The sequence below is a fragment of the Podarcis cretensis genome (genome assembly GCF_951804945.1).
Source record: "Podarcis cretensis genome assembly, chromosome: 4".
NCBI classification, from domain to species: Eukaryota; Metazoa; Chordata; class Lepidosauria; order Squamata; family Lacertidae; genus Podarcis; species Podarcis cretensis.
This window is the reverse complement of record NC_137173.1, coordinates 34,453,186-34,481,088: the sequence shown is the minus strand read 5'-3', so window position 1 is coordinate 34,481,088 and position 27,903 is coordinate 34,453,186. Positions and strand designations below refer to the sequence as shown.

The following is a 27,903-nucleotide window of genomic DNA, read 5'->3' as shown; positions in this document are numbered from 1 at the left end:
ATAACATAGGCATCATGGATTAGTAAACATTTATAGTCTTATCCTCCATAAATTTATCTAATCACCATTTCAAAGTTCTTTGCAATGAAACAGCAAAAGCTGACCATAGCTATCTGACTCCTCCATCTATTCCTCCACTACAGAAACAAGGCTGGTTTAATAGGCCCAATTACTACCAATAGGTTTTTTTCTTTGAAATACAGGCAAGAGAAACCGTATCAGTCTCTTGAAAATACTTTTGGCTTTTTGATTTGGGGCACAAGATTCCATTGCCACTATGTGACTTGAGAATTACCTGGAGCCTGAGGGAGCTGGTAGCAGTGTCCTGAAGGCACATCAGATGTGACAATGACATGAAGACATTGCAAGATGCCAGGGCTGGCCCAAGATATGCTGCTGCCTGAGGTGAAAGGCAGGATGGTTCCCTGCTCCAGCTCCACCCCAGTCCAAATACAGAGGCTGACTAGACCACCCAATCTCCAGGCAGCTTAGAGGGCACAGGTTGGTTTGTATGAAGTATAGTCCCTACAACATTTTCGCTCTTCCTTATCCGAGCATCTGCCACCTTGCGCTGCTTAAAATTACGGCCAGCCCTGCAAGATGCCAGTTCTTCAGCAGGTAAAGTTAGGATAATCTCCCCCTGCCCCCCAAAAAATTCACATTGTGTTTATGCTACTATTGCAGTACAGTGGTACCTCAGGTTAAGTACTTAATTCGTTCCAGAGGTCCATACCCAACCTGAAACTGTTCTTAACCTGAAGCACCACTTTAGCTAATGGGGCCTTCTGCTGCTGCCGCGCTGCCAGAGCACAATTTCTGTTCTCATCCTGAAGCAAAGTTCTTAACCTGAAGCACTATTTCTGGGTTAGCGGAGTCTGTAACCTGAAGCGTATGTAACCTGAGGTACCACTGTATATCTACTTAGAAGCAAAGACTCTTAAGTTCAATGAGACTCTCAGGTAAGTGTGTTTAGGATTGTAGCCTTAGATGTTAGCCACAGTAGCCTCCACCTGGGATTCATCTAGAGTGGATTCCTTAATATTTGAAATATATAATTATTTTCCATTTGCAGTTAAGGAAGGGGAAAAACAAGTATAAAAATGCTGCTGTTCTGTAGAAAGGTTATTAGCAGCAGGAGTGCTTGAAGACATTTACAGTGGTGCCCCGCAAGACGAACGCCTCGCAAGTCGGAAAACCCGCTAGACGAAAGGGTTTTCCGTTTTGGAGGCGCTTCACAAAATGAATTTTCCTATGGGCTTGCTTCGCAAGACGAAAATGTCTTGCGAGTTCCTGCGGGGTTTTTTCCCTTCCCCCCCTTTTCCTAAGCCCTAAGCAGCTTATCAGCTGATCCGCTAAAAGCCGCTAAACCGCTAATAGCGCTAATCCGCTAAGCTGTCAATGGGCTTGCTTCGCAAGACGAAAAAACCGCTATACGAAGAGCCTCACGGAACGGATTAATTTCGTCTTGCGAGACACCACTGTACCAAAGTTGTTAAGAGCTGCTCAGTATTGCAGAACAGGTGTTATACCCAGAATATTTAAACATTTCAAAGCTCTTGGCACAGTTGTAACTGTTGTAAACATCATTTGGGTAGATGGCTTGAGAAAAGGTCTGTGCAAAATCTTGGACTCCTACCATCAAAATAATTGGTTACTCTAAAGATTCATTTGTTTAACCAAAGATTGGCAAGTGCTTTTTGTCACGCAGTGGAGTAATACAAATGGAAACATATCCTTATGAAATTTAAAAGCGCATCCAGAGGTTTTTCAAGCCTCACCTTATGGCATCCTCCACACCCCCTGTAAAGGAAAGGGAGTATTTCAGGGCACCATTTTGCTGTGGTGCCAGGAGGAACACTTAGAAGGGAAAATTCAGCAACTCTTCCATGCACATAAAAGCATTGTTAGCATATTCACTAGGCTATTAGCAGGGATGGGGAACCAGTGGCCCTCCAGATATTGTTGGACTCCAGCACTTATCACCCCCAGCCTGCATGGCTGTGATCCCAACCATATTTACTTGGAAGCCGTTCCCACAGATTTAAGAAGAACTGAAGTGGAAATTAAAAGTGGTCTTCAGGAGACCATGCTAAAGCACCACCACTAAAAAGAGTCTCATTTCTCCCTTCTAACCTTAAAGAATTAGTAGCTATGGACATACTGTATGTCTGGAGGTTTATTCATGGCACTTGAAATATGTTTTGACCACTGTATGATAATTATTTAAGTAATCCTATGTGGCACAAGTAGGTAAATAGCACCTACTATTTCTGTATGTTATAAGATGGGATAAAAGGAGAATTTAAAGGCAAGGTGCCTCGCAGCACGCAATGTTGAATTCAAAGCTGCCCCTGTGAACCCAGAATTCTGAGCTAACCATTTGCTAATTTTTGTCAAAGCCTGATTAGTGATAGCTATGCAAAACTCCCAATTGTTTCAGCAGACTGAAGGTTTCAGCCTTTCTGTGAAACCCAAAAAAGAAGTATTGGGGGGGCGGGGGAGAGAAGAAAAGAGGGACAGAGGCTTTCAAGCAGGTGTCTGAAAAGGTTTCAGTTTGACTGAGTATGAGCTGCATTGTGTTGTGGATGACTTGATGAATTCCAGTTTTCAAACACTCACTTTATGCTGGTTTCACATCAGGAAAACCTGATTCACAGCTTACCTGGAAACACTGCCAATGGGATGTAAAAACTGGTTCAACTGTTGTGCATTAGTTAAAACCACATACACGGCACTTCTCAAAAGTCATTAAGGTAAGACTAGACATACATTTCTGCATGTGTCCAACCATAAAACACCTCCTGCTTTACAGTGCCGTCCTAACTTATGTCTACTCAGAAGTACTGAATTCAGTGGGGCTCATTCCCAGACAAATGGGGTTAGGATTGCAGCCTATTCATCTCCTTTCCGATCTGGTAAGGAACCAATCCTTGATGCCTGAAAGTTTTCCTTTTCGGTTTCCTTGTCTTCCCCACATCATGCCATCTCTCAGCCATTGCCAAACACTAGACATGACAAACTCCACTTGATCTATTAAGGCAACTGTTGTGTTTCTTTGTACTGTTCTCCAGGAGCATGTGAAGGAAACTGTCGCATTTATGAAAGCATAGGGTGGGTGGAGGAAAGGAGCGGTCTCAAATGGATAGTGTCAGTGGGTGGAATTAAAGAAAAAACAAGTAGGAAGAGGATCCTGTAAGGAATCCCGTATCACTTCAAGAAACAGAGCTTATCATTCATGTTGTGAGTAGCCTCCCTGGTCTACTTCTAATTTCCTTTTTGTTTTGACCTGTTTCCTAACTGAGCAGTCAGTCAGGCAGGCACAAGGTGGCCTTAATCCTACCCTGAAGGGCAAAACACATATATTTGACATATGCACACAAATTCTAATACTGTTAAGACAAGACTTCAGGTTTTTTCTTTTTAGATGTCCTTGGACTAAAACCCTGAAGGCCATTTTGCTTTCTTTCAAAAGGCCCTGTATCGTCCCTAGTGGTTCCGTCTGTTCCTCGTTGGAAGAAATTTCAAGTGTTCCCTTCCTCAATGCTTTGTAGCTGCAGTCTTTGGCCAACGTGGGTCCTGCCCCCACGCCGGGCACCACCGTTGCTGCCTGTCACAGTTCGCACTGGAAACAGAGAGCCAGGTAAAGCGTCTCCACCAAACAAGGTGATCCTCACGTCTGCCTCAATAGCTTTGGCCAGGCTGGATGCATAACTGTCCAGAGACTTATGAACGTCAGCTTTTACCTGGAGAACAGAATTCTTTGCCGCTTCTGAACAGAGGAAACAGACAGTTTAGAAGAATGTATGGAAGCCTTGCCCACAAGGAACTATTTGTAGACTTCATACACAAAGTAGCTCTTCAGTGGATCTATTAATACAGATAATTTCAGGATTCTACCATGGAATAACATAATAATTCTAAAGCTAACCAAATGGAGAGTCAAAGCAAAGCAAATGCCTGATATTTTAATCAGGACATCTATCCGTAAACTTAAAACTACAGTGCATTGGCAGCAGATATTGAGGCTGCTCGCAAGAGTCATCTAAATGGAGAAAAAAATGGTTCTGAATTAAACACTGACTTCAGTAATAATAACAGGACAAATACTTGTATCATTGTATCATTGTTTTTTGCACCCAGCTCCATGAGCTAACAAAACACCTGCCCATGCCTGGTCTTACTATTATTTTATTCAATACCTGCAGCACTAGTTCTGTAAGTTGCCCTTGAACAATTTGCTTAACTCAGGTCCTACTTTATTTTATTGTCTTCTGTGTCTTATCCACTTACAATCTATAGCTCCCCTATATGGGTCCCCTGTTTTTAAAGTAGTTTTCATCCTTCTTTTCTGTATGTTTCACCCCTTGGCTTTTTGCATGTTATTCCTTAGCTTCCATTAGTGAAGAACAGCTGCCATGCTAAAGTATGGCTTAGCAAGACGCAAACAGTTTAGTGAAACCTGATCAAGCTTAGTCACCTCCTGAAGTCACACATTCCCTGCCAGCCTCCCCTGCTCCTTCACTACCTGGAGGAGTTTGGAAGCTTCCACCTTGGATTAACCTCATTTTGTCATGTCATCTAGATCTGGAACAATGGCTAATATTAAATATGGTTAGTTTTAAACCAACTGGTTTCAGTAATCTGAGTTCTGTTGGCTTGTTTGAAACTAGCCATAGTTAGTGTTAACCAGTTTATTGGTCCAGATGACACACCACACCAAAGCTGAACCAAAACCTTCCAAATTGAATATAGTCAAGTACTGTACACAGTGCTTTTCTTCTAGAAAAAAGGTGCCAGTAATGTGTGCCAGAAAAAAAGCACTGACTGTACACCTTATGTATTGACTGAAAGGTAAAAGTAGTAAATAAATCATGTTTCATCCAACATCTCTTTTCTTCCACTTTATGTCTCATAGCTGTAAGCTATTTTGACAGAGATCTGCCTGGTTTTTAACATTTGAATAGTACACAGTAATATTTTAAGTGTTTTCTGTCTGCTTTGGACTGAAATACCCAGCCTCAGCACACCTTTAGTTTGTTCCACTTCATCTTCAAAAGTCACAGAACTCCTCCGTCGATGGGGATAAAGGCAATGTGGGTGATGAACTCCATCAGAACTATAGTCTTCAAGCAGCATGACATCTGTTCCTAAAACAAGACCATGGCTTGTACAGTTAATTTATGGAAGAATTACTATGATGAATACGTGCAAAAAAAATGGGAGGAGGCATTCTGTTGGGCACAGAGGTCCCAGGCCATGGAGGACTATATAGATCAAGACTAGCACCTTAAATTGCTAAACACTGTTACCAGCAAGTGCCACTTTTAATCCAGTTTCTTATAATAATAGTTTCTCACAACTTGGAAAATGCAAGTGAAATTTTAAAAAAGGAAGAGTTACCTGAATCCTGAGAGCAGCTGAAACCTGTATCGCCGGTGCTGCTGCTGTGTCCTAAAGTCCTCTCACCTGCCATGAGAGCTGTGAGATGTGGAGAGAGTCCCAAATCTGCAAAAAAGACCTTCAGCATTAGCAAACTACATCCTGGAGAAGTGCTGGGAGATTTAACAAAAGCATGTTCCAAAGCTCCCACGACTTATTATCCAGCTGTTTGATTTAGCCAACAGCTAAACTGCAGCATCTGTACTGAGAGTTAATGAAAAGGCTGCTACAAGTATGTTTGCATAATCTAGAGTTAAACACCAAATGACAGGAATACCATCTCCAAAGGAGAAATCAAAGACGGGGAATTTATTCCTCTCCCTTTCAGTGGTAGTGGAATCTGAATGTTTCCCTGTCGACATGAGCAACTGATGTTTAAGTAACCTTAGCTAACACATTTGAGAGACTACTAATATTTCTTCAACATCACCTGGCAAGCATAAAAATAATAAAAAGGCAACAAGCCTTTGGGTGAGAAAGTGGTATTTAGAGAAATCATACCATAAGCCATACTACCATGCTTTATTACCTGTGATCCTATTAGAAATACTAAATAATCTGGATGTCCTTTGCCGTTGAACAAATGATTCTCTGTAGTACCGGTCTCCAAAGCACATTCCCAGCAACTCCTTGCGTACCGTTTTATTCCAGAGTCCATAAATCAAAGGGTGGCAAATAGCACTTGTAAAAGACAACCAAGTTGCCAGTGTCTCCAAAGCAGGAGAAATGCTGTCTTTCCCCCAAAGTGCCTCAGATGTAATAACCACCATATAAGGCCCCCATGTGATTACGAAAGCACCAATCACAACCAAGATAGTTATCAAAGCTTTGCACTGATTGGCAGAATAAACGACTCCTTGGAAAGCGTTCCTTCGGCTGCCTGACGAGGACGTTGAAGTGCTGGAGTTTTTCCTCCCATTCCTTTGGGTGTCTTCCTCTGCGATGACCACGCTCCCACAGTGAATCTTCCGCGCTTTAATCCTGGCCACGCGGAATATGAATCCGTAGCAAATCATCATGACTAAGAAGGGCAGCAGCGCGCACCAGATCTGCCAAAAGGCAGTGTAGCCTGCTTCTTTATGCCACGCGGCCACACACATCCATTTGAACTGGTCAAACTCTAACGAAGACCAGCCAAAGAGCGGAGGAAGACACCCGATGAGGGAATGCAGCCAGACGTACAGAAGGGCAACAACAGCTCTGTTACCTGTAATCTTCATTGGGTAAACCATCGGGTACAGGACAGCGTAGTACCTGAGGAAAAATAAAAGGAGGATTCAGCAACCTAACAAAGCATGCAGTAAGAAGGGGAAATGAGTCTTTTCTTTAAAAAACTTGCTCTTGGTTATTTGAAACTCGCCCCAGTAATCAACCAAATGGGCAACTTCTACAGATACAGCTATTGCATGGTTTGGAGCTCAAAGGACAGACAAAGTGATGATGCTAAAATATAAATTGTACAAATCTGTCATTATGGTGCAGTTTTTAATTAGGTATGCTGGAGCACCAGCTGACATTTATGATGTTACATGAATGTGCACACTAAATTTAGTGCACACTAAATTGATTTTTGAATTATGAATTTATTGTTATTCACGTTTTATACTGTATTTTATGCTGTTTTTTGTTGCATCAATTAAGTGTTTTAAATTTGTTGTTAGCCGCCCTGAGCCCGGTTTTCTGAACCAGGAAGGGCAGGGTATAAATAAAAAAAAATATTATTATTATTATTTATTATTAGGTACAGGGGAGGGTGCTGTCCAACTCAGATGCTGCTTGCAGGCTTCCCATTGTAATCTGGCTGGCCGCTGAGAGAGCAAGACGCTAGATTAGACGAGCCATTGGTCAACCCAACTGGATTCTTATGTTCTTATCCTGTTTCCTAGAGTGGCCAGCCAGATGTCTTCTGGGAGGCCCCATAGAGGAATGGTTCTGTCTGATCACTCTTTGATGCTTGTAAGGTAAAGGTAAAGGTAAAGGCACCCCTGACCATTAGGTCCAGTCGTGACCGACTCTGGGGTTGCGGCGCTCATCTCGCTTTATTGGCTGAAGAAGCCAGCGTACAGCTTCCGGGTCATGTGGCCAGCATGACTAAGCCGCTGCTGGCGAACCAGAGCAGCGCACAGAAACGCCGTTTACCTTCCTGCCAGAGCGGTATCTATTTATCTACTTGCACTTTGACGTGCTTTCAAACTGCTAGGTTGGCAGGAGCAGGGACCAAGGAACGGGAGCTCACCTCATCGCAGGGATTCGAACCACTGACCTTCTGATCGGCAAGTCCTAGGCTCTGTGGTTTAACCCACAGCGCCACCCGCGCTTGTAGACTCCCCCAAAAGTATTTTCTGTCAGGACAATCTTGTCCTGTATTACTTTAAGCCGGGTCTCCCTCTCTGCACAGGTGTATTCTGGCTTGTCTTTACTGCTCACCCACATCCCATCTGTAATGAAAGCAGCTGGATAGCTCAGTTGGTTACAGCCTGGTGCTGATAAGACCAAGGTTGCAGGTTTGATCCCCATAAGGGACAGCTGCATATTCCTGCATTGCAGGGGTTGGGCTTAGATGATCCTCAGGGTCCCTTCCAGCTCTGTGATGCAATGATTCTATGACAACATACCGGTCGATTGCAATGAGTCCAAGAGTGAGCATACTGGCCGAGCTGATCAGCATGTAGAGCAGGGCAGAGAAATTGCACCAAACGACTCCGAAGATCCATTCCCGCCGGATGGAGCTGGTCACGACGAAAGGAAGAACCAGCACGGAGAGGAGGAAATTGGACAGGGTCAGGCTGAAAACAAACTTGTTGCTCAGCGTGAGGAGGTACGACTTCTTGTAAAGAGTGAGGACGATCACCAGGTTTCCTAAACAAATGAAAATGGTGATGACAATAATAGCAATGGACTCTGTAACTCGGCCAGCTCCGTCTTCCAGCACCGTAAGGTTCCCTGAGGCGTTCTCGTTGCTGAGAGGCGAGTTGATGCTCATTGTCGGAGCGTCCTGTGTTGGAGCAGCCAGGACATGCTGGACACCTGAAAAAGAAGAGATACTATATATATTCTCTGCCAATGCAGGTGGAGACTTACTGGCAGATTTTTCACACTCAGCGTCTGTCCTATTCTCTTGAGGAATGCTGCATATATACCATATTGGCCCAAAGTCACACTTCCCCCCCCCCAAATTCCGACTGTGAAAAGTTAAAGTGTGGCTGATATTTGTGACCTTACGATATCGCTGCTGAAACAGCTGCCCACGAGGGCCGTCAGGGGTGCGGGACAAGGGTGCCCATCCCAACCGTGGCTCCCAAGCTTTGCCCGAACCACCAGAAAGAAGGAAGGGCGGGAAGGCCACCAGCAAAGCGGCGTGGCTCCCCCACCAGGAAGCAGCCCAGGAGCACAAGGGAATGGTGCGCAGCCCACCTTCCGTTCCCAAGCCTCCCCTGAGCTGTGGTAAGGAAGGGGGAAGGCCGCCAGCAAAGCAGTCACTGTATTAGGCAGCTGACGACCGCATGGGCTTCGGTGGTGAGAGCGTGCTTGTTTGGGACGGGTGCTTTTTGACCCCCCCCCTTTTGATTCCCAACCACCCTCCTTGTGTGTGTTCCTCTTGTGTGACTGCACTTCATTGGGAGGATGCCTTTCGGAACCCCCCTCCCCCTCCAATTTTAAGGGTGCGGCTTATATTCGGGTATTGTTTTTTTCCTCCCCTCCCCCCCAATCAATTTTCAAGGTGTGGTTTATATTTGAGTTGTGACTTATATTCGGGCCAATACAGTAGGTAGTGGGGGATGTCTCAATTGGAAGGCACAACTCAGTGTAAACAAACAGCCACCTTGCCCTGAGGTGAAGGAGAAGAAGCAGAAACAGCTTGATGAGCTGCCACCACCCAGTTCCAAGGGGTGTAACTGCCCTCCTGCAATTGAAAAAAGCTTCTTCAAGATTAGCCTCTTCTGTTTTATTGTAAAGTTTTATTGATCATTATTGTTTTAATAATCTACTGAAAAGTGGCACCCATCACCATTTGGATCCAGAGTAAATTCGTTGAGCACACTTCACATTGAAATTTATGGGACTTCAATTCTAACCCTACTTACCTGAGAGTAAGCTCCACTGAATGCAACGGTACTTACTTCCGAGCAGACATGGTTAGGCTTGCACTGTTAGCCTCTAATGTTTTTTCAGTATTTCCCTGACATTTCAAGAATTTCAACCAGCTATAGTAGCAGTAGCAAAATTGAGGCGGCAATGAGTTAAGAGTTCATTGTATGGGTAACAGATCTGTCTCACAGTGACTATTGTGTATCTAATTGCTTGGTACACAGATAATTCTCTATTTCCCTTTACACCAATTAAATCTGTCCTTTGAGTAATAACAATAATCAACAACAGGGTTAAGTACATAACATTTATTGCATTCCACACAAGCAGATAGCTAGTGATAGGAATATCTCCCTGTTCTAGCTTTTAAATGGAAGCAGGGATTTCTGCCCACAATCTACAGTACCTTTCTCTGTTGAATGAGCAATAGTGTGCTCAAGACTCCCGAAAGATTTTACACATGTAGGGTAGTAGCAATTCTTACTCATCAGGAGACTCAAAGCATTTTCATACATTTAGAAAGGACCAGCCTACTCCCTCCATTGGTTACCACTGGTACCCTGAGCAAGCTGCCCAAAGGTCTGTCAATCAGAGGTATGATTCTAGTCAAATGCAAGCACTTTCTAAGATCCGGTGACATCAACTGGGGGAAATTAATCACTTGCTTAATTCTCACATTGAAATCAATGGGATTTTAAGTGCTCAACATTAGTTTTGCATGTACACCACAGCAGTTTTTCATGCAGGGACACAAATGCAACCTTTGCCCTTTTGATCTGGATCTATTAATTAATGCAGAACATGTAATACCACAGTTCAAAAAGGGGCCTACTAATACAGATCAGAAATCCTACACTGTATATCAGCTCTTTTCATCCACAAAAAAACAGAACAATTGGTTCCCTCTTTCTTGTGGTGCAGTCCTGTTCGTGTGCAGAAATGTAATACAGTACTATAAAATGGGTAACTAGCTGATGTGGTGCTCTCCAGATGTTGTAGCCAATGGTCAGGGATGATGGAAGTTGTAGTCCGGAACAGCTGGAGGGCACCATATTGGCTGCCCTTGCTATGAACCATACGGGCAAGACCAATCATGTGAGCCTTATCTTCAAATATCTAAAAGGCTGTCACATGGAAGATGGAGCAAGCTTGTTTTCTCCTGCTCTGGAGGGCAGGACCTGAACCAATGGATTCAAGTTACAAGAAAAGAGATTCTGAGTAAACATCAGGAAGAACTTTCTGAAAGTAAGAACTGTTGGGCAGTGGAACAGACTCCCATGGGACGGGGTGAACTATCCTTCTTTGGAGGTTTTAAAGCAGAGGTTGGATGGCCATCTGCCATGGATGCTTCAGTTGTGATTCCTGCATTACAGGAGGTTGATGCTCCTCAGAGCCCCTCCCAACTCTACCAGTCTAGAGTTTCCCCAAGTGCAGTCTAGAGTTTCCCCAAGTGCATTGCTTCATTCACACATTTGCTAGCGACACGGGGTTCCACCACGAGGCAGCAACTCCTTCCCGCACAATTGTGTGTGTGTGTGTGTGTGTGAATCAATGGAAGCCGTCTGTGATCTTAAGCAGGCCTAGAGTTGCATGCACCAAAAGACGGATTCGGGCAACGAAGCTTCCCCATCTCATTCGCTTTTGGGTGTGAGATCTGGGGATCCCTGCCAGCCCAAGATCTCGTCACCCGTCGAAAGCAACCCAAACGCAGAGGAGGCCGTCGGTTCCGAGTCCCCCACTCCCTGGATGCTCTCGACACGCCACCCTGAGAAGTGGACGAAGCCCTCCGCTTCTCCCCAGCCGTCTTGGCGCCCCAGTCCCCGGAGCTGCCCGCAACCAGCCGGGCTTTTTTCTGTTTGCTCCGTGCAAGCGTCTTTGGAGCCCAGCCCTTTTCCTCTGGAGCTGCCACCCGTGGAGGCGTGGAAGGGGCCGTGGCGGCGGCGGCGGCAGCGGGGCTCTCCGCGCGCCTCCCTCCCTCCCTCGCCCGCCTTGCCAGCCGCGGGGAGAGACAAAGCCGGTTCTGTTCCGCAGCCGCGGAGGCCCCGCCAGTTCGGGGGCCGTCCAGAGCCCACCCGGGGGCCGGAGGGTCCCCCGCCGAAGAGGCGGCCAGCCGGGACCTCCTCTCGTACACAATGGCCCCTCCATTGCGCGCGCGCGCTCTCGCCCTTGCGCGCACCTTCCCTTCATCCCGGGCTGGGGCGCGGGGAAGAGAGACCCACTCACCGTCAGACCCGGCCGATCTCCTCCTGCTCGACCGTCGAGGGTCAGCGGAGTCAGGTTACCGCGCCCAGGACCCCCCACAGCCGCCGCCGCCGCCAGACTCCCAGAAAATGCGCCCGACCCCCTTTCCTCCCCGTCCATCCTCCCAGCTACTCTTCCCCATCCCGCCAGTCCCCGTTTCGCTCCTCCCATTCCCCCACCCGCTCCTCCCCTCCTTTGTCCTTCCCCAGCTTGCTGCCCCTCTTTTCATATCGCCTCTTGATCTTTCGCGCTCGCGAGGCGGAAGAGAGCCGAGGCTCCGCGCTTGCCCGCGAGTCAGCGCCGGGCAACGTGAGGAAACGACGCCGAGGCTCGCCCTGGGCAAAAGTGCTGCCTTGCCTTTTAGAGACCAGGCGGTTTACTCGAAAACCAGCAGCTGGGAGATGTTCCTAAGCAGTACTCTGGTTCACCGCCAGTATTAAACAGTTTATATTATATAGTTGTTCTCCCCTCCACCCTCAGGATTCCTGTCTTTCACACTCCATAAACTTTCTCTCTCCCCTCCATTTTGCTGTGCACCAGACTCAACACGGAGAGAGATAAGAAGAGAAAAGAGTATTTGTGGGAAAGGGATGGAATCCACAGTATTTTAGGGCAAGATCAGAACAGCACACAAAGCTAATTTTGCAACAAGGGCTTTCGTTCAATGAAACAAAGCACCTTCAATGAAGTTACAGAATTCAGCGGGTTTTCCAACAGTTTGCGTCCTAGTCCATCAAACTAAAGCAGAATTAAGGAACCTGCGGCCCTCTGCTTAATTTCATGCAGCCCTTGGAGTAATTTCAGAATGTTGGTGGCAAAGAGAGGAAAGGAGAAGCCGGTGGAAGAAAAGAAGTTGTTCCACCCAGTTCTGGTTCCAGGCCTCTGGAATGCAGCCCTGGAAGATGACTCCAGAGGGATTCAAGTTGCCCACGCCTGGGCTAAATTCTTCTGACTGATCCAAAATGAATTAAGCTGAGAGCCAGTGTGGAGTAGAGGCAACACTGGCTTCCCCCAAAGAATCCTGATAACTGTAATTTACTCTTCACAATTCCCAGTGCCATTAACAAACTACAGTTCCCAGGATACTTTACGGGAAGCCATGGCAGCGGTGTAAATATGCTTTAAATGTCTGGTATGGATGTGTCTGGCGAGGATTGGGAAGATCTGGCTGCAAATCTCGGCTCGGGCCTGAAGCTTACTGGGCAAAATCTCTTCCTTTACCTATTTCACAAAGCTTTTTTTTTTAAGAGAGAGAAACTTTATTAATTTTTAAAATAAAGACAAAATAAAAACAACATCAAACTTTTATATCAGTAAGGGGAAAATAAGGAAAACTACAATGGATAAGAGAAAGGGAAAATAATACCCTCCATTAATCCATGTGATGCATCTTTTATAATCACAATACAAGGGAAATCACTTAATCCTATTCTTCTAGAACATAGTCTCTCTACAAACTAAATTGGACCATTGTCTTTGTTCCATCTCTGTTGTATTGATGTGTATGTATGTATATATATATATATATATATATATATATATATATATATATATATATATAAATTGACCAAAAAATGATCCGATCTAGATTCTCCCCTAGCTACTTTTAATTGATATGTAAGATGCTCAGAGAGAGCTATATCCCAGACTATACCAAACCAATAATCAATGGAGAGAGGTGAACAAGTTTTCCATTTGCTGGCCGTTGACATTCTTGCCACCACTAGTAATAGAAAGATGAGTGTCTCCTGTTGCACAAAGTTTTAAGGATGAAAAGGCAGTAAGAACTGTGTATATCACCCTGAACTCCTTGGAGGAAGATTTTATAGTCTTACAGTTGAGTTACAAATTCTACACACTTCTTTGGGGTTGTGTATAGCATGGATTAGCAGCTAGGCTTTTGAGCTGTTGGAAGACGACTGGATCTGGCAGCTTCTGAGTACATATGGGTTACTTTTGTATAGCTGAGTAACAGCAACATGTAAAAATGAGTTTCAGCTATTCTGCAATAAGAAGAACCATATTATTTGTGAGATTAAACATTCTTAAATTGTTTGAAAAAAGAAAAAAGAAAATTTATGATGTACAGTAAATGGAGAAGAGTCCTGTGTAACAACATCTATAAATATGTATCTGGACTCAGCCAGTCCTGGCTGTAAGAATAAGGCTACTGCGAACACTCAAGAGCTGGCCTAATTTCATCTCTGAAATGTGGAAGAGTAAGATAAACATGCTTTCTAGCCAAAAGAAAAATCCTTTTGCTCACTGGGTGTTGGAACAGAAAACTCTGTGGTGGGTGTTTCCTAAATGCAGTTAAGCTGCTGGCAAGTGTTAGAAGACACAGAAAAGTTAAAAGCAAGCATTTCGTGTATGTAACATTTGTTTGGTTTTGTTAATAAATTAAGAGTTATGATAAAGTAAGCCTTTTGTTTATTCGGTGTCTTTCCTTGCTCTTCTCTACCCACGTAGCTCTATCCAACTGGCAGAATTTAAAGCACCACTTCATTCCCTATTTAGATTAAATGATTTAGAGAGCAAATAGAAACTGTTAATTAGGCAGTTGAAGGAACAAAGGGAAAGTATGTGCTTGGCCAGAAAATAAAAAGATAACAGATTTTTGATGAATGTTTGACACAGAACTCTTATGGAACAGAGGGATACGGAATATGAGGGTGGAGTGTCCACTGGAGGATTTTGCCACACCCTGGACAGGGCACCTTCAACTGGCCATCCCTTAGCCTGGACAACAGTTGCTGCTCCTTGTTCTCAGGGGAAGGACAGTCTGGTGTGCTGGAGCGAGAATGGAAGAAGGATGAGCAGAAGCTGCTGCCTCCCCCCATCCCCAGGGGAACATAAGAAATTGCCATATACCAAGTCATTAAACACTGATTTATAAGTCGTCCACAGCTCACTTCCATAAAGCAGCATGGTTAACTGGCAAGCCTGGTTGACCTTGATCTTGGTTGTTAGCATCACATGCTCCCACAGCCTTTTGGAGAGGCGAACCAATACCATAGCTGCCTTGCCAATAAGCTTGTCCTCCCAGTGACGTCTACGCTGGTTTGGTTACACCCGCAGAATGGAAGATGGCAGGATCCCCAAGGATGTGCTCCACAGGGAGCTGGCTTCAGGCACTAGGCCGGTTAGCAGATCAACTCTGTTACAAATATGTCTACAAATGTGACATGAAGGGTGGCAACATTAACCATGCCCTGTGTGAATTCCCTGCAGACAACCACAGTGCCTAGAGAAAGACAGTCAGTTTGTGTATCTACAGCAGTGGCAGCAGTTCTCAACCTGTGGGTCCCCAGATGTTGTTGGGCTACAACTCCCATAATCCCTGAGCTCTGGCCTTGCTAGCTAGGGGTTGTATGGGATGGGAGTTGTAGTCCAACAACATCTGGGGACCCACAGGTTGAGAAAGGCTGGACTAGAGGGAGAGTAACTACTGGGAGGAGCACAAAGAGAAGCAACACAATGGTGCGCCTATAGCAGCATAACCAGAAGCCTTCATCTACCCCACTTGCAACAAAACATATCTCTCCCGTATCAGTCTCTACAGCCACAGGAGGCACTGTGCCTCTGCAACTGTTTGACTTTAACCACGAAGGCGCACTCTTCCACTGTCTCCCGAGACAGACAGATGCCAACAACAACATGATTTATACAATGTAAAAATAAGGACATAGTGCATTCATTGGCCAGACTACTGAATAGTGAGAGGAAATTTAGTTCTTAGTGCTCAGTTGGGTATCATTCTGACTGCATTTATATCTTGCAAGAGCTAGAGGTTTGTTTTTAAATGAAAACTAAAAATTCACACAAGGTGCCTTTGAATATCCTTGAGGGAGTCAGGTCCTCCTGTGGCTACAGGGCTGCATAAAAAGCAGATACTCAACAGATGCAACCCCCATGTCTCCATATGGGGAGGACTGCACCAATTGAAGTTGTGCCTGCAACGAAACCTTTAAAGGCATGGGAGCCTGTCGGCCACTTTTAAAAACAAACCAAACCAAAACAAAACCCTGTGCATCTTTTGGGTAGACACAACGATTCTGTCGAAAACGTTGCACCTATGGGTTACATACACTCCCGGGCTATTTCAAAACTACATAGCAGATAGAAAATGAACGGCCATCACTTTAAGCATGTCACTTTCTGTTTAATTTCTGCTTTCTCTAAGGCTTTGGAGAGGGCATAAACTCCGCACCCACCAACCCGGTGCTGTAACCCCTGCGAAGAAAACAAACGAGGCTCTCATCCTTGTTTAGTCTCTTTTTCCCTTTGCATGGGATTTGGGGAAAAGGGGGAGGAACTATTACAAACGCCTCCTCGACAAAGGGCCTCCTTGCTTGAGTTTCCACACTGATTCATACGCATTTGCCCCGCACATGGGAGACGGCACCGACTTCAACCAAGAATCGGAAATGTTACTAGCAAAAGACCGCAGCCTCTTTTGCAACGCACATGTGATGAACCCGGAAGCGGAAACAGGGTTCTTTCTGTTTCCGGAGGCGGGTGTTTGGGGGAGGGGGAAAAAAAGCAACAACAGACCCCGTTACTAATTCCTCCGACGGCTCCTTTTCGGGGCTTTCCTCGTGGAAGGGTCTCCGGAAGTCGCTGTCTCTCCCGCTTCTCCCTCTCTATGCTACTTCAGTCGCCGCCAACATGATGCCCGTATTCAAGAGCAGCCGGAGAGACTTCACTTTCGGGCCGTGGAAGCTGACGGCCGCTCGGACCCACATCATCAAGTCGTCGGAGGCCGAGAGGTGCGAGGCGGGGGCCGGGGATGCTAGGGAACACTGTCGCCAGAGCCTTCGCTTCTGGGTCGGCCGAGCCCTTCAGGTTGCAGCGGGCCAATTCGGATGGCCGGCGGCTTTTATTGATGGGATTTCAATGAAAACAAGCCCGGAAATCTTCCTGGGCGGCTGAAACGTAAAGTGACCCCCCCCCTCGACCAACAGCCTTTTCCACTTTCCTAAAAATCTCACCTGAACCCAAGTGTGCAGAAAGCAAATGCTTTGCAGGAGGTTGGGGATGCTTGTAAGGTTTCTGAACTGGCATGCTGTTTTAAGTAATCAAGTTACAAGTGGTACCTCGGGTTACATACGCTTCAGGTTACAGACTCCGCTAACCCAGAAATAGTGCTTCAGGTTAAGAACTTTGCTTCAGGATGAGAACAGAAATTGTGCTCCAGCGGTGCGGCAGGAGGCCCCATTAGCTAAAGTGGTGCTTCAGGTTAAGAACAGTTTCAGGTTAAGAACAGACCTCCGGAACGAATTAAGTACTTAACCCAAGGTACCACTGTAATAATGGAAAAGAAACCAACCCGAGCTACCACTGTATATGGTTTCTGCCAGACGACTAAGTCCTCTGATCAATCAGATCATATACACTTCACCAGTTATTTATAAGTGATATGTTTATAGTTTACTTTCTTGCTTTCTGAGAGCCGCTTCCGACAAGTGTATTTGTGGTGCCCATGTGCTGTTAAGGTATTGTAGTAAATTGCGACCTCCAGTGAATTAACCTCTTGTGGTCTAGCTGGGGACTTATGAGACAGACCAAAAATGAAAGGAACATACATGTTTGGAGAAGGTTAAACTCTCCAGGGCTAATTTCATCTTAAATAAGCACAGCTGATTCAGTGTTACTATATTTGGAATTAGATGTGGCATATTGTAATATTCTTCAGAACAAATTATGTCTCTGTTTTAAATTATGTGATAAGTGTGAAATAGTTCCAAAATGACATACCTTTTTTGTTTCCATGCAGATTAGCTGAAGAACTACACATGCCTTGTGTTCCAGAAATGATGTTTGGAGACAATGTTTTAAGAATTCAACATGAATCTCTCTTTGGAATAGAGTTCAATGCAACTGATGCCTTAAGATGTGTAAATAACACTCAAGGTATGGTTAAAGTTGCCTGTGCAGAGGAGTGGCAAGAAAGCAGGTAATAAGATATAAGATTAATCTAATCTAATCTAATATGACAAATTAATACATTCAGCTTCTTTGGAGCAATAGCTTAGATTTTTACTTTTTATGTCACCCACTTGAGATAAAACCTGAATAAATGCTTAATGCTTGTCACTTTCTCGCTTAACATAAATAACATATTACTGTACATTTTCTCTTTCCTTTGAGTCACGGTTTTTGAGAATGTGATGTCAGGGAACCACCCACTAACAGTGTCTCATATATTTATTACTTCTTGAGTCCACAACTTTAGTTATGATGAAATAGGTTTCTGACATTTCTGCTTGCTAATACAGATGTGCTAGCCAACAACTTTGAGCAAAAAACTTGAGCAAAAAATTTTACAATATATGATTTCTAATCTAGAATAAACAAATCTGATATTGTACAGCTGATAATGTTATGTCAATCTTCAACATCTCTTGGAATTTGCAAATATACAGGCAACATTTCCACAGCCTCTATAAAAACTGGGTCTATCTGTAGAGATCCTTTGGTTCTGAACCTGACATGCTACATAGTTGTGTATCTTTTTCCTTGAGGTCTGAGCCTGAGCACACAAAGGAAGTTGTTAAACCATATGACTGGACCTATACAACAGATTACAAAGGAACTCTTCTAGGTGATACGTTAAAGTTAAAGGTACGTTCTTAATTCTGCTATTAATGGCTGCATACTTTGTAGCACTAAGCAGTTAAACAATGTCTGAAGAGCACTCTTATAAAAAAAAACATAACTTTTAAATTATTTTGCCTCTTCCAGGTTTCTCCCACAACAGAACATATAGATACAGAGAAACTAAAAGCCAGGGAACAGATTATGTTCTTTGAGGAAATACTTCTGTTTGAAGATGAACTTCATGATCATGGAGTTTCAAGCCTGAGTGTAAAAATAGTGAGTTTGGTCACTTTGTACATGTTATATCTTACAGTAGGAAATGTCTTTAGAGTTTGACTGAAGGAAAAAAACGAAAAGGTATAGTGCCCCAACTTACATTACTTTCTCTGTGTTAAAGATATTCCTTTAAGATGTCAGCTAATTCTATCTCCCCCCCCCCCCCCAAGGCCAAAAGAAGCTCAGTAATATATTGGTTTGTGTATAGTACTTGTAAATTGCTTAAAAGCCTATTTTGACATTAAGCAATATAATACATAATAACCAGTAATGATGGGCTGGATGCAGTTTCCATCTCAACTTTTGCTTTGCTTAAGACTTTGAGACAGGAAGGATCTAGCTTATGAGGTTTCATTAAAAGGACAAGATTATTATCTTGTGAAGGCTATTCCGATTCAGTTGAAGTTCTGTACTGATATTAACTTGAAACTAACTTGTAGTTGGCACTTTATTATTTTTGTGCAATCTGAGATGCTGTCTGAAGATTTAAATCTGAGTTTCTGATAATAATTACTTTGTAACAATGTATATTCTGTAACACTAAAGTTGTGATTGCTATGCATGTTGTTGTTTTTGTAAGACTTTGTATTAAAACTGAGTACAGGTCAGACATTTTAGTTCAGCTTTACTCTTGCATAATATTTACATTTTTAGAGGATAAATATCCACAAGAAAGTATTTTAGTTGAACAGTGGAAAAAGAGCTACACACTGAAGTTTTTATTAGGGCAAACGCCGGCTCTCTCGGCCTATAGAGTGAGATGAGCGCCGCAACCCCAGAGTCGTCCGCGACTGGACCTAACGGTCAGGGGTACCTTTACCTTTTAAGAGCAAAATATTGTAGATGTGTGCAAGTGCAAATTATTTTTCCTGTTTTTCACAGAGGGTAATGCCTTCAAGCTTCTTTGTGCTCTTGAGGTTTTTCCTGCGAGTTGATGGTGTGCTTATCAGAATGAATGATACAAGGATTTATCATGAAGTAAGGAAATCCTAATATGCTCATTTTGTTTTGAAGACCATAAAATGGTTAATATTTGGAAATGAAATGCCATATGCTGTGATTTGTATGTTTATTATTATTATTTATATTGTCTAGCCAAAGCCATTACAAAAGATATATATATAGAGAGAGAGCGCTCTTTAGCGATATCGCGATAGGTGCAGGAAGATGGCTTCCTATTTCTTAGGAATTGTCAATCTAGTTTGAGTAGGTTCCTGGAGTCTTAAGAAGACTAAGTACAGACTTCTCTGCACATGATTTTTGTCCCCTTAGAACTGTGCACCCTTGGTAGATTTATGCAAGGGCATCGGGGAGGGGGGCAGTTGCCCTGGAGTAACCATAATCTCTGGTTTCCTAGCTTTCTTTTTTTTAAAAAAGAGTAAGTTCCTAGCATTTGTAAATCCTGCAATATGAAGCAAAATGTACAGTCCCTTTTTTTGGGGGGGGGACTAGCTTGCTCTCTCCCCCTTCAGTGTTCCCTCCCCCCCAAAAAAAAAAAATCCTGCAGGTGCCTATGGATTCATCGTCATAAGTACTGATATGGAATCTTGTAGAAGAAATGCCTTTAAACTAAACTATTCAGGTTCATTTTTAAACACATACTGCTTTCCATACCCATCCTAAGGCAGTTGACAACCTTAAAAGACAATCCAGTAAACAAAAATTCAAAATGAATAAACAAAAATACACATTGCAATAAATGCAAATTAATATACAAATTAATAAATTCAGTAACCAGAACATTTGTCAAGTCTAGATGGCAAGTTCAACTGTCAAGTTTCATTCATGTAATGGAACAGTATCTGTAAAACTAGACAAAATAATTCTGTGACTCACAAATGATATGAAAAGATTGGTTAGGTATTATTTCAAATTGGTCTTGCTTGATTTAGTTGGTTCCATACGACCTGGGTAATTTTCATTACTTCAAGGATATTGTTGGTGAAAGACACAATTGGCACATTACTTGTTCAGATTTGTAGATTAGAGGATGTCAAAAACTCATCTTCATTGAAAATGATAGCGATTTAAGGTCTGATGCAACAGATTTCTATTTTAGTTTAGTCTAAATGGTAATGGGAAAAGCATGTTTTCAAATCCAACCATCTGCGTTGTCAATTTACATTTAATTTCTGTGTATTCACATTTATTGAAGTAAATCTGGGAATCTGATGTGAGATACCCACGTTGTGGAAGTGCCCCCCAGTTCCAGTCACCACACAGAGGCAGCTTAAGGTCCAAAATAGTCCACTGCTAGGAAGACTGCTAGGACGCAGGTGGCGCTGTGGGTTAAAGCCTCAGCGCCTAGGGCTTGCCGATCGAAAGGTCGGTGGTTCGAATCCCTGCGGCGGGGTGCGCTCCCGCTGCTCGGTCCCAGCGCCTGCCAACCTAGCAGTTTGAAAGCACCTCCGGGTGCAAGTAGATAAATAGGGACCGCTTACCAGCGGGAAGGTAAACGGCGTTTCCGTGTGCGGCTCTGGCTCGCCAGAGCAGCGATGTCACGCTGGCCACGTGACCCGGAAGTGTCTCCGGACAGCGCTGGCCCCTGGCCTCTTAAGTGAGATGGGCGCACAACCCCAGAGTCTGTCAAGACTGGCCCGTACGGGCAGGGGTACCTTTACCTTTACCTTTAGGAAGATAAGGCTTTGCAGATACGGATCTAGACAAATGCAAAATATTTCTGTTGTTCCAGCAATACAAGATGTAATACAGACTCTGAGTCAAGTATTTGAGTCTGACTGACAAATGAACTGATACAGCTTAAGCACCTCTATACTGGTAGTTGGCACTGGGCAGTTGCCATAGCAACTGGTTTGGCTGATGCTGCACCTGTTGGCTTATCTCATACAAGGAGTGATTTGTGTCCATGACGGGAATTAACTTCCTCCCCATGACCAGTCCTTCCAACATGTCTGTCTGTAGAATCATATATTATTTTATGCAGTTACATTTCAGCTGTTTTCTTTCTTACTAGGCTGATAAACACTACATGTTACGGGAATACACCTCGAGGGAAAGCAAAATATCAAGCTTAAAGGTATTAATATTTTCAGCATGAGCGTCTTTCTTTCTTTTTTTAAAAAATAAGTTTTAAAATTTTAAATTTTTGTTGAGGGGACCCATATTTCAAGTTCCGAAGGGGGATTCCGATCATCTTGTTACTGCATTAATGTCCAAATCAATCCAAATAATGTTCACAATTCTATCCAGTCTTATCTTGCTGTTTCCACATCTCATCTTGTTCGTATATTTTTTTATTTTTTTCTTTATGATCTCTTCTGATAATCTCCTTAAGCAGACAAACAACAATTATAATCCTGTGTGAATTTTTCCATTCGTCCTCATATCAAGATGGTTTCCATATATCATTGCTTTCATAAATAACATCACTCTTTCCATCTCGCAGATCTGTCGTTCTTAAGTCCCTCTGAGGAGTCTCACCCACAATATAAAAACAACTCTATTCCTCCTCCCAGACTTAAGTCCTCCGACAGAACTTGCCAACATGGTGACGGTATTTTTTACTGCGTCATTCCAAAGCTCTTATACTTTCCATGATCTTCTTAAAACATGCTTTGGTTAGAAAGTTATCTCCACACAGTCATAAATCCACAGCTTAAGTCATTAAAACGGCATTTCTGACGTGGGGGGGGGGGGGGGGTTCTTGTTTAATCACATAGAGAAAAGAAAGGAAAGTTTTTCCCCCTCCCCCATCCAGTCCCTTTGCCATACTGAGCCTTGGTGAATCTTCTCATGATTTATTCTTGTTCCTCCGACCCGTCTTGTTTTCCAGAGATCTCTTCAGTTAGCAGTCTTTACTCCCCCTCCTTCCTTGAAATATGTGCATTCACTTCCTCCTAATTGTTTCTTTTGAAGTTATTGCAGCTAGAGGCGCGGATCAGAGACAGCGTCCAGGAGCGCCGAGATCCGCACAAGGGCATTCTGCCTAGTGCCCCCACCCCCACAAATTCGGGGGTGGTATAGGGCACAGCAGGCAAGGGCAGCCCCCCCCCCAACCCTGGGGGGGGGGTAGGGAGGCTATTTACTCCCATCATAGCCTCCTAATTACCTTGTGCGGGTCGGAGAGATGTTATTGTCAGCCATCTTCCGATGCGCCCCTAGTGGCCCCCCATGAGCGTCTTTCTCTTGTCAGTGTTGGTAACTTCTTGATGCAAATCACTTTTTGATAGGGCACTGTCAGATGCTACCTTTCATGAGCATCTACAAAGTTTTATTACCAGGAAAATTAAATTTAAAAATTATTTCGTGTAGTAAGACCTTTTTTATTAATAGTTGTTTTTTTACTGAGCTTTAGTCTCCAGGGTAATGCACATTTTCACTACCTGAACATGTTTCTCAAGCTGCCCATTTATGGGAGAAAGACTCGCTTTGAAGCAGAAATTTGGTAGTGTTAATATGTGTAAAGGTTATATAAACAATATGAATAATTCTAATTTAAGTTTAGCAGTGCCCCTTTTAAGTGTATATAGATATGTTTTCTCTTTGGCTGGGCTCTGCATAATTCTTTCTCTCTTGGTTTTAAGCATGTTCCTCCACCCCTTTTCACGGATCCTAATGAGGTTGCTCAGTATTTACCTGTCAAGGAGAACATATGTGAGAAGTTGGAGTTCCCCGAGAATTTGCATCCTGAATCTGAAGCAGCACCAGAAGGCACTTAAGTGGGATCTCCGTAATTTTGTGGACTCGAAACAGACCTTGTTCTGGAGACCATGTAATGCCTCGGTCGTTGTCACTGAAGATTTATCTTCTTGCTAGATACAGATCTATTTGGATGTCTGACTAAAATTTTTGTAGCTGTGGATGGGCAGGAGCAGGGAGCTAATTTCAAACTTTTGCTAATATTTTCGTTGTGTCTATTTCAAATGTGCCCTGAAACTGGTTCTGGACTGGAATCACCTGACATTGGAAAATAAGCCCACAAATCACCAGTAATTCTTTTGAAGCATACAGCATTTCAAGAAAGTTTAGTGGGTTTAGGAAAAATCAAGACTCATTCATAAGCTCGTACAGCTACTATGAACTTTCTTTTAACATAGTCTTTGTTATACAAGGGCCTTGTTTCATAAGATTCATAGGACTAAGCACATTGGTAAGTTTTTGGATCTCAGTGGATGGTATTACTCTTTTAATCCGTTGCATGGTGTCTGTCTTTAAGTAAGAAATACATGAGAAACACTATTTGGCCTTGTTCACATGCAACATTTAACCGTAGTTTAAAATAAACTGGTTTTGCATAAATGAGCTCTCCCTGGCTTCTGTCTGTGGCACACAGAGGAGGAAACAAGCCTGGGTTAGACATGCTGGAACATGTGACCCTCTGCTTGTGATTTGATTCTTGCCAAACCATGAGTGGTAAACGAAGAAGAAACCTTGGCTTCCACTTATGGTTGGTGTAGCTTAGTCAGAAGTGGTGGGTGATTTCATGGGTGAAATAACGACGTGTAAAGTATGGTTTAATTTGGTATGCGAACTAGGCTGATGCCTTCTAAATGAAACTAAGGGCAGCACTGTTGTATACTGCTCATGGAGCAAGATTTTACTTTCCTACCCAAGCATACCTCCAAAATCTCACCCTCTGGAGCAAACTGAGGATGCTTGAGGGGCTACAACGAGGAGAAGGGGAATGTGAAGTCCTGTTGTGTGAGCAAATGTCTGTTCCACTCTCACAGACATCATTAAGTACAACACAATTACCGTTTCATAGATCTTGGAAAAGCAATTTAACAAAAGTTTGGAGGCAAAATGGAACTCGGTTTGCAAATTGGGGCTTTCTTTGCTCCTCGCCCTACATTCCGCCAAAAGCAACTCTTGAGGACTGAGGGTCCCTCAAAATGCAGTGGAACAGAGGAATTGGAAAAAATGGACAGGGCTTCCAATGTGCATGCAGAAGTCCCATTTCCATTTGTGCAAGATACCTTTGGATTCAAGCCAAAGAGTTGCATAATCAGTTTGGTCCAGTAGTGTTTCACGGTAGGTTGCTTTCTAACAGTTTTGATGGAGTTGGTTCTTAAGCAAGCTAGGCATTTTTAATAGGAGTAATCGTTGAAATGGATTGCACAGTACCATATTCTTGGTGCATGTTACCTCCCATTAAAAAATAATAATCCTGGGAGTTAATATTGATTACATTGCCAGAGTATGTAAATTCATGAGATTCCTTTATATGGTGTCAGTAATTTACTTCGTAGTAGTCTACTTCAAATATGTTTAACTTGTAATTTTAAGTTATCAATATTTTAACTTAAAACAAGTTACTGAGAGTACTGTGCTACCAAGCCCTTTTCCTGCCTTTCTAATGAGCTATATATTTTGGATGAAAACCTGTGTTTCATATGTTTTGTTATGGTCCTGTTGTTTTTTTCTAATAAGAGAAGAGATTAATTGTACTGATTGCAGGAAATGGGGGAAGTGTGTTGTGTGCTTTCCCACCCCTCCAAAGGAAAACTTAAGTTGGGATTCCCACCCCTCCAATGGCAGTGGAAGTTTAGAGATATTCTGCTAATAGCATATGCATTTCTGCTGCCATGACAGTATTTCTTTGGTTTCACATGACGGTGAAGAGTCTGAGCAACTGTTTCAGGCTTGCTTGTTTTTCTGTGCCACCAACTCATTTTTCAGTGGTGAGCCAGAATTTCTTTTTCTATTCTACATTTTCCCACTTCTAAAACCTATCTGCTTTGGAGTTTCAAAGCAGTCAAATGCTATGCATGTTTAACAGGAGTTCCCTTGAACATTGTAGGACTTATTTCTGAGTAAACATGCATAGGATCGGAATGCTGAGTTTTAAAGGTGGATGCCAAAGGATCAATGGTAAAAAGGTCACCACTGAACATACCTGCATATGGAAGACCTTGACTTCATGCAAATCACTCAGTGATGCAGTTTGCACTGCAAAGCGATTCTTCTAAAGAATTGAGTATGTATAACCTGTAAATAACATGCATGTGTCGACACCACAATTTATGCAGATGGTCAGCTGATTCTGTAATTCTTAGGAATATCTCAGTTGCTCATACTAACTGTTAATTTTGTTGTGTCTACCTTTCTCTTCTTTCATTATTACCAGTCATATAATAAACAGAACAAAGATGATGATTGCTTGACCTGGGGAAGGAACCCGGGTGAAAATACATACAGAAAGTTGAAGGACAAAGGAAAGACAAGCAAGTCTCTTGTGCTAAACATACCCTCAGTATCTTTAGCACAAGTCTATTGAAATGGAGGGAAATTGCACTGTATAGCTCCCTTTCATTTCAGTGGGATTTGTGCAGAAGCAGTTTTAAGATTTTCACACACAAAGGCCTCTCGTATTGTCCTTTAGTCAGCCACATAAGTGATGGGTTTGTACTATAACCAGCTGTTGCTAAATAAAAATGTATGCCACATTTTAATCTCTCAACTTCTAGTTGTCTTTACTGTGAGAAAGAAATATTTTCCTTAAGTAGCCTGGTAATAACATTAGATTGATCTAAAGCTCTGTTGTAGGAAGGGGAAACTGGTTCAGTTGTTCAATTGGACTCCAGTTCCCATCAGCCCTAGACAGTGTGGCCAAGGATCAGGGCTGGTGGGAGTCCTGGTAGCAACATCTTTAGGGTCACAGGCTCACTACCACCTCCCTTATAGTGACCATAAATTCTACAAGTGGGATTGTATTCTGTTAACTACCTTGATGGCCAGTGTGAATGCTATTACAAGATCACATGTGGAAGGGAATGTATTGACCGTTTATATGCCTGAGTTAAAACTGGGATACCACTTAAGCACCCTGTTTTCTCCCCCCATGTGTTATTTTGCATACTATACCCTAGTGCGGGACGCAGGTGGCGCTGTGGGTTAAAGCCTCAGCGCCTAGGACTTGCCGATCGAAAGGTCGCGGTTCGAATCCCTGCGGCGGGGTGCGCTCCCGCTGCTCGGTCCCAGCGCCTGCCAACCTAGCAGTTCGAAAGCACCTCCGGGTGCAAGTAGATAAATGGGGACCGCTTACCAGCGGGAAGGTAAACGGCGTTTCCGTGTGCGGCTCTGGCTCGCCAGAGCAGCGATGTCACGCTGGCCACGTGACCCGGAAGTGTCTCCGGACAGCGCTGGCCCCTGGCCTCTTAAGTGAGATGGGCGCACAACCCCAGAGTCTGTCAAGACTGGCCCGTACGGGCAGGGGTACCTTTACCTTTACCTTATACCCTAGTGCTGTACATCTAGAAGACAGAAGATGGCACTGTCAACCTTCAGTGAAAGGAGCAGATGAGCAGCTGTGGATCTTTACATTTAGTCACATCTCATTTAGCATTAGGAAATGCATATTGGCATCTAACATGAACATTTTAAAATGAATAACTGCACAATTAGGTTTGCGGCCAGTGTGGCGTTGCCATTTCACCCTTCAGTCCCATGCTATGGTCCAGACAAAAATCATGAGAATCACTATCTATGTAAAGAAAGCCTTCAGTGGGGCAACAGTTAAAACATTTTAATGATGGGTAGCATGTATATGCTACAACCACATTTACACACTCGCCCAAACTATTGACACTTTTTAGTAATTGGGTTTTGATTTTAAGTAACAAAAATCTATCTGGGGAAAATACTCTGAAAAAGATCTTCTAACCCAGATTTAAATTTCTTTTTTTCTCTTTTTAAAAGCAATGCTAGGATTGCACCTGATCACCATGAGTTGTGAATCTGGGTTCCATCTCTCCCTTAGCCTGCTTAAGCTGCTATTTCCCAGTCAGTGTGCAAAACAGGAATACTAATCAATGTGCCCTGCCAGTTATTTAGGAAGACACAACATCTTCAAACCAAGAGAGGTCTGGAGGGTGGCAAAACACGAACTGGCCTTTTCTGCTGTGTCTTTCGTTTATGGGATGCTATCCTCAGGAAGGTGTCTTCATTACATATCTTTATGCACCAGTCAAAAGCATTTTGACATATCTTTGGCTGATTAACATTCTAAGGCCTTTTAAATGTGTTTGTGGGAAGGGAGGTCACTGGTTTTTGTTTCATGTATTTCGTGTTCTCATCTTGCATTATTATGTTGTGAACGGCCCTGAGATCTTCGCGTGAGGGGCGCTATACAAATTTAGTAAATAACAGCCATCAGCATAGAGAAGGAGGAAAGGGGGGCGGGGAAAAGCTTGCTACTCTCTGCGGAAAAAAAACACCGGCGCAACCCGCCTACTACTGGACATAAACTCGGTTGCCACAAAGGATCGGAGGCGTAGTCCAAAGAGCTCTGCAACGCGC

The 27,903-nt window shown here is 43.5% G+C and overlaps 2 protein-coding genes across 3 annotated transcripts; one reads left to right on the top strand and one right to left on the bottom strand.

The window, feature by feature from the left end:
• Window positions 1–3,211: 3,211 nt before the first annotated feature.
• Window positions 3,212–11,887, bottom strand: GPR161 (G protein-coupled receptor 161). Of its 2 annotated transcripts, none has more exons than XM_079973850.1 (6): window positions 11,752–11,887; window positions 8,055–8,466; window positions 5,969–6,693; window positions 5,401–5,505; window positions 5,028–5,147; window positions 3,212–3,769 (listed from the first exon to the last, which is right to left on the bottom strand). In XM_079973850.1, the coding sequence occupies exons 2-6, from the start codon at window positions 8,420–8,422 to the stop codon at window positions 3,522–3,524; spliced, it is 1,566 nt and encodes a 521-aa protein (XP_079829976.1). In that variant the 5' UTR covers window positions 8,423–8,466; window positions 11,752–11,887; the 3' UTR covers window positions 3,212–3,521. The 2 variants fall into 2 exon arrangements, with proteins under 2 accessions (XP_079829976.1, XP_079829977.1); XM_079973851.1 differs by having other exon boundaries at window positions 6,647–6,693.
• A 4,378-nt stretch (window positions 11,888–16,265) lies between these two features.
• Window positions 16,266–26,065, top strand: TIPRL (TOR signaling pathway regulator). The gene is made up of 7 exons (XM_079973168.1): window positions 16,266–16,538; window positions 17,546–17,725; window positions 18,294–18,393; window positions 18,514–18,645; window positions 19,528–19,623; window positions 21,620–21,682; window positions 23,190–26,065. The coding sequence occupies exons 1-7, from the start codon at window positions 16,438–16,440 to the stop codon at window positions 23,322–23,324; spliced, it is 807 nt and encodes a 268-aa protein (XP_079829294.1). The 5' UTR covers window positions 16,266–16,437; the 3' UTR covers window positions 23,325–26,065.
• Window positions 26,066–27,903: the final 1,838 nt, after the last annotated feature.

Bases quoted from the DNA above. Each gene is read 5' to 3' on its own strand.
- GPR161 (XM_079973850.1), bottom strand. From the start codon at position 8,422: ATGAGCATCAACTCGCCTCTCAGCAACGAGAACGCCTCAGGGAACCTT. The intron at 6,694-8,054 runs GTATGTTGTCAT...ATTTTTCCTCAG, and splicing joins GGACTCATTGCAATCGACCG to GTACTACGCTGTCCTGTACC. The intron at 3,770-5,027 runs GTGTGCTGAGGC...TCCTCTGTTCAG, and splicing joins TGAAGTGGAACAAACTAAAG to AAGCGGCAAAGAATTCTGTT.
- TIPRL (XM_079973168.1), top strand. From the start codon at position 16,438: ATGATGCCCGTATTCAAGAGCAGCCGGAGAGACTTCACTTTCGGGCCG. The intron at 18,394-18,513 runs GTACGTTCTTAA...TGCCTCTTCCAG, and splicing joins GTGATACGTTAAAGTTAAAG to GTTTCTCCCACAACAGAACA. The intron at 19,624-21,619 runs GTAAGGAAATCC...CTTTCTTACTAG, and splicing joins ATACAAGGATTTATCATGAA to GCTGATAAACACTACATGTT.